The 6,424-nt window shown below is 44.0% G+C and overlaps 1 protein-coding gene across 1 annotated transcript in view; it reads left to right on the top strand.

Moving 5' to 3' along the window:
- The first annotated feature begins 5,717 nt into the window (after positions 1-5,717).
- Positions 5,718-6,424, top strand: part of BFSP1 (beaded filament structural protein 1) — a 43,043-nt gene continuing 42,336 nt past the window's right edge. The window contains exon 1 of the mRNA XM_044292458.1: positions 5,718-6,091. Within this exon, the coding sequence (XP_044148393.1) occupies positions 5,718-6,091 (374 nt within the window). The remainder of the gene's footprint in view (positions 6,092-6,424) is intronic.

Here is a 6,424-nt window from a genome sequence, read left to right as displayed (position 1 = left end):
TTTGACTACACCAGGATGTCCATCCACAGGTTAGTACGTATACGTGGTTGCAATGTTTTTTCAATGGTTAAGCTAAGTGTTTTGTGCTTTTTGTATAGTTAACCATGAACATTTTATTGTTTCCCAGCTTTGACGAGCTCCTGGTGCTGTTGTCCCCTCATTTGCAGCGTCAGGACACCTTCATGCGGGACTGCATCCCACCAGTGGAAAGACTGGTCATTACTTTGCGGTAAGTAGCCTATTATTGTGGCCATTTAAACCATTTGCAGTGTGTTGTGCCAGGATCTGAGTTTCGCCGTGTTTCTCTTGTTGTTTGTGATGTATGAGTGTTTGTGCGGGGGGTATGTGATGTGTATGTTGTCAACGTGTGGCATAGATATCCCATACATGCATCATGTATCCACATTTGGCCATGTTTTACCCCTCACTTTCCAAAAATAGTCCAAACAGTTGCTTCAAATTTTTTAACTTTGGTGAATGTATTAACATCATACATTTCCAAAAAAAATGTGTTAACTCTGTTTTACAAACAAAGGAGCAATTTAGTATAAATAACATAAAAATATTAGAAACATTTTTCTATATAAGTGCCCTTTTTGGCTCCAAAACCCTTGAGCCGGAGAATTTCCCTCTTCTAAGTTTCAAAGGGTTTCATATTGCGGCCCTGAAAACTCTGCCTCTGGCTCCGTGAGACTGATTGGCGGGTGGCATTTCAGTGGTGGTGATGGTGGAGGTGCTTGGGCCCGTGCTTGTAGAGGGATATGGGTATGACGTGTGTTGTGTCTGCCATGTGTCAAGAGGGTGTTGTATGTTACTTTGTGTGTATGTGTGTGCTGGGTATGTGTGAGGGTGTTGTTGTGCATGTTGGGGATGTAGTGGGCCATATTGTGGGCCATATTGTGGGCCATATTGTGGGCAATATTGTGGCCCATATTGTTGCCCATATTGTGCTGGCTGCTGTGGGGCCTGCTGTGGGGCCTGCTGTGGGGCCTGCTGTGGGGCACTGATAGACATTGCTATCTCATAAGGGATGCAATACTTATCAATGGTGTTAGTCACCTCCTCCCTTACTTTTGTGACCAGATTTCTCGGCACATGTAGCATTTTCTCCTCTAGACTGAGGAGAAAATAGGCATCACTGCTAAGTTTTGGCACAGGATGTGCCAGGGCATCCAGGCACCCTATTGGCCTGTCCTCATGCCTCTATGTTCTCCTCCTTTTATGTCGGGGCTGCCGACTTGCCTCTGAGCCGGCTTGGACAGTCTGCATGGGGCTCACGAAACTCGGAGTGGGTGGGGGGCCTGGAGGACCCATTGGCCCCATAGATGGTCCGGGCTCACTGTCCATGATTGTGCCCTCGTCCTCTTCCTCATCAGCTTGCGCCTGGCTGTGTTCCCAGCTACTATCGGTGCTGTGAAGTGGAAAATATAGGTAAGTATGTTCCCCATATGAAATTGAATGTATGTCATGTCATACCACATCCTCTCCTCAATGTGTATGCCCTTGACTCACCTCCGCATTTCCGTGCACGGTATCAAAAATGACATTTGTTCTGCATGCACATAACTGGAGCGTGCGCCTGGGGACGATCCGCTCCTCTGCTCCCTTTCTTTGCGCCGATGGCGGATAAAGGCGTCTTTCAGGCTTTTCCATTTGCCTTTGATAGTGTTGACTATGAAAAAAGAAATAAAAAGCATCCGTTCATGTCTCTTTATTTTCTTACATTTGTTTCAGGTATTTAGCTACCGGACAGTCATTGGCCAGTCTACACTTCGCCTTTCTCATCGGGAAGTCCACAGCCAGTATGATCGTCCCGGAAACCTGCGTGGCAATTTTGGACGTCCTTCATCCTGCTGTGATGGCCCAACCACAGAAGGAGGACTGGCTGCAAATTGCGGATCAGTTTTTAGAATCCTGCAATTTCCCAAACTGTCGGCGCAATAGACGGCAAGCATATCCGCGTTAAGAAGCCCATCAGGAGCGGGAGTCAATTTTTTAATTATAAAAATATTTTCCGGTGTGTGATGCAAACTATTGCTTCAGGTACATTGACGTGGGGTCCTACGGCAGCAGCTCAGACTCAGCTGTTTTGGGGCATTCTGCCTTTGGGCAAATGCTCAATAATAATGAGCTGGACCTCCCGGGGAACACCACACTGCCTGGGACCACTTATCCGGCTATGCCCTTTGTTTTTGTGGGGGACGAGGCCTTTGCGCTGGGGGAGCATCTGATGAGGCCGTACTCCAGCCGGGGACTCTCCATTGCCAGGCGGGTATTTAATTACCGGCTGACAAGGGCACGCAGGGTGGTGGAGTGCGCCTTCGGCATTTTAGCTAACAAATGGCGCTTTCTCCATTCTCCCATTCATTTAAAATTGGAGACCGCCATCTCGGCCGTGAAGGCAGCGTGTGCTCTGCATGATTTTGTCAGTGTACGGGATGGCTTTAATTTAGAAGATTCCCTCAGCCATTCCTTTGAGAGTCCTAATCCGAGCGGTGTGCGTGGGAACCGACACGGTGCGGCTGTCCGGGACCACTTCACCGCATATTTTTTGTCACCACATGGGGCGTTACCCTGGCAATTGGAAGCCATCTAAGTTTATGTTAATTTATATTTTTCTTCTGAAAAGAGTGTTTATATATTATTTTATTTTCAAATTTGGTTGTTTATTACTAGGGCTAAATTACAAAATTTGAAACGATCTTTTGTGCATTTCGTTTTTTTCACCTATATAGTGCCCCTTGAGGATGCCCCTATAGTGGCCATCAATAGTCGCCCATTAACAAGGGTTATAAATGTGGGCGAAATCATGTGTCCCATTTAAGTGGCCAATACTCGGCCAGTAGAATATAAGCCAAGGAGGGTGAAATAATGGATCCCATCAAGGTGCCCAATACTGGCACGTTAGAACCAGAAGCACCTAAAATATGCCTGCCCACCCATAGGCCACAAACAGTCTAATATGAAAAAGTACACAATATCAATAACAACTTAGGATTCAAATCCCTCAACCCAAAATTAGGCCTACATTTCAAAATGCCACTACATTTGCGGATTGAGAAAGAGCGCAGTCTGGCACAAGACAGTGGAACCACTGCAAATTGAACATACTGGGCCATTGCATTGTACCAGAATGTGGGGGAGGGTGAACCAGGACAGTACTAAAAACTTAAAGGGGTGAGGGGACACTATAGAACAGGGTAATGTGCACATCATTCTTTGTAAACTAAGGCCACTGAGTGCCCATATACAAGAACAGGGATGGTGATGCTGCGTCCCTCTAGCTGTTGCTAAAATCCAACTCCATGCATGCCTGCACAGGCTCCAGCAAGTAAAATACAGGCCAGCATTTGTGGAGGTGGCGTTTGACAACAGCTGGAGGGCTGCAGGTAGAGCTGGCCAGGGCTATTACATATAGTTGGGACACCACTGCACACAAGGAGTTTACTTTTCACATTTTAAACACACATGGAAATACCTTTTCCCTGTTTCACTGTCTTGGTGAAACTTCGCCAATCTGGCCAGATGGTTTTGCCAATATCCTCCCAGGCCTGCTGCCTGCTCCTCCTGTTTTTGTAGTTGGCATCCTGCGTATCATACAGGCAGCGTTTGCCTTGCACCAGCCTGATGAGGGTTTCAGTGTCACACACAGACTCCTCCATGCTGGATTCTCTGCAAAACTGTGCTTTGCACCTGGGGTTGGGCCTTTTCCAGCATGTTGCAAAATCCAAAACGTGCGTTCGGACTCGCGTTTTCAGTATCAAAAACGCGCAAAATATTCCCATTGAAGTCTATGGGCCAAAACGCGCGACAAACGCCCCAAAAAAAGCTCAAGAACTTGTTTATGCGTCGGGCGTTTTACAGCGCGTTCAAACGCGCTGTAAAATGCTCAAGTGTGAACCAGGGCCATAGGGAAGCATTGGTTTTCACGTGTTGAGCGTTTTACAGCGCGTTTGAACGCGCTGTAAAACGCTCAGGTGTGAACTTAGGGTAAAAGATCAGTAGGTTTATCTTTCTTATTTTAATGCAAAAAAAGTGAATAAATAAAGGCTCATAAGCCCCAGTGCAAAAAAATAAACTCTCTCTGCTTGACAACTGTATATATTTAGCAACATCACTAGGTTTCTCACATGAGCAGAGGCAAACCTTCCAATTGTCCAGGTCCGATGGGATGGCCCTGGGTTTCAGTGTCTGTATTGTGGTCCGTATTGTACCTGCTGGGGAGCGCAGGATGTGTTCTGATCACGTTAACAGAGGAGGGACTACTGAAAGGTGCGGTATTACTACTGTCAAGAAGCACAATGTTGGCATAACTGCTGTGTTGACATAACAACCATGAGCGGGCACAATGTGGGCATAACTACTTTGAGGTGGTACAATGTGGGCCTAATTACTGTGATGGGGCACAATGTGGGAATTACTACTGTGAGGGGCACAATGGGCATAACTACTGTGAAGGGTGCACAATGTAGATACAACATCTGCGTGGGGGCACTAAGAGGACTGGGCAGGATTGGGTATGGATAGATATGTATCAGGCAGAGTTTGAAATGTGGCTTAGTATTAAAAAAAATTGCAGCAGAGCGCATAGCTACAGTATTGTCCCTCTTTGTGTTTATTAAAAGTTGGGAGGTATGGCAGAGGGAGAGGGCTTTTATACCAGTGTATGAACAGCCAACTTTAACCTACTTGGGCCATTGGTCTTACATAATGCTGGACTTGGAAAACAAAGAAAACATGGAAAACAAAGAAAATAAATAAAGTATATCAGAAAAAAATCATTTTAGGGCATTTACAATAAGTTTTTATAAACTGTATTTATAAGTTTAGGTACACTTTAATCATGGAGAAATCCACAGTGTAACCTTTGTTGCAGATTTGCAGCAGACTTTAGCAACTCTGTCTTTATATCCCAGGCCATTGCACTAGGATTTCTGCTGACAATCCTGCTGGTGATGGTGCAGGCAGAGCTTTTGATCCCATGCCATCACTGCTCGATAATTATATTGTGATTTGAACGTACTGTTATGAATCTTGGAAAATGTATTTTTTTTCTTTTTAGAAATACGTGGGCTTGACTTGAGTATGTGTGCAGCCGCCTTTTTATTTTGTCCTCCCTTGTATGCTGACGCTGCTGGCCACCTTGTTTTCCAGAGTGGAGGTCAGAGAGAAGGGTTGTACTGATTCGTGCTGTCCCAGGGGTATATATCATAAATGACTAAAGTGGAAAGACCCTTCAAAAAAGCTTTGTCTACAAGTTCATTTTGAATAATTACATAAAAAATGTTAAGGGTTTGAATAGGGATTTATATTATGTTTATTTGCTGCATTTTTCGTATTAACTATTAAACATTATCTCAGGGTGGATTTGTATTGTATGTAAATGCTCTGGTTAAACATTTTAATTGAACCAGTTATATACAAACAAATACATTTCTTTTGTTTGGTCTGTCCTATTGTTAAGCTAAGCTTCTGCACAGAGAAAAACACAGAGCACTTACTATGCCTGGAACAAAATAAATGCTGACAAATACTGGAAAGGAAGAGAACAGTACCCATGTGGCTTATTGTATTCAACAAAATTTCATTTGGTTTTTGCAGATGGCATTCAGTGCACAGGAGCATGGGGACACAACACGTTTTATCATTTGCCTGTTAGAACTTTGCTCAGTTTGGTTTGGCCTGGGGAGAGAAAGGTTTCCTAGCAAAGTGATAGCATGTACAAAACCAGCTACTCGCGAGAAGTTCGTAAACAGAAGTATGAAAGGTCTGATGGCTTTGATGAACAAAGTCTTGCAGATTTTAGCAGCCTGGGTTTATCACAAGCGCATGGCTTTGAACACTTGCAGGAGCTGAATGAAAGGTTTGCTAATTACATAAATCGAGCTAGAGTGCTAGAGCAAAGAAATGCCATCTTCAGAAAGCAACTGGAGACCTTCCAAAGGATGGATGAGATCTCCGGCCTGGAAGAAGCTTTTGCAGAACAGATTGATCTGAATCGGCAGAGGCTTCGTGAACTGTCTTCAGATCGGTCCAAACTGGAGAGAGAGTACAAAGATGCACATAGGATGGTTGATGAATTTAAAAACAAGTGAGTACTTTTATTCTGTTATGTTTCTATCTGCAGAAGAAATTGGATCTTCGGACCTACAATGCGTATTATGAAAGCACTACATGAGTATTTTGAACCTTGTTTGACAAACGCTTTTTTTTTATTTTTATTACTTGTAACAAGACAACATACAGTATTCTGCAGTGCAGTGCTCATGTTGTGATCACTATTATACAAGTTTGTTTTGTCATTTTTAGAAGATAATGCCGACAACTGCTGTTTTAGTTCCAGAATAGTGTTGTTCAGTATGTGTGAACAGATGTAGAAGAGATGGGTTTGTCACATAAAATAGATAGATAGATAATGGAGGGA

The sequence above is a fragment of the Bufo gargarizans genome, chromosome 4 (genome assembly GCF_014858855.1).
Source record: "Bufo gargarizans isolate SCDJY-AF-19 chromosome 4, ASM1485885v1, whole genome shotgun sequence".
Classification (NCBI taxonomy): Eukaryota; Metazoa; Chordata; class Amphibia; order Anura; family Bufonidae; genus Bufo; species Bufo gargarizans.
This window is presented reverse-complemented; position numbering and strand designations above follow the sequence as displayed.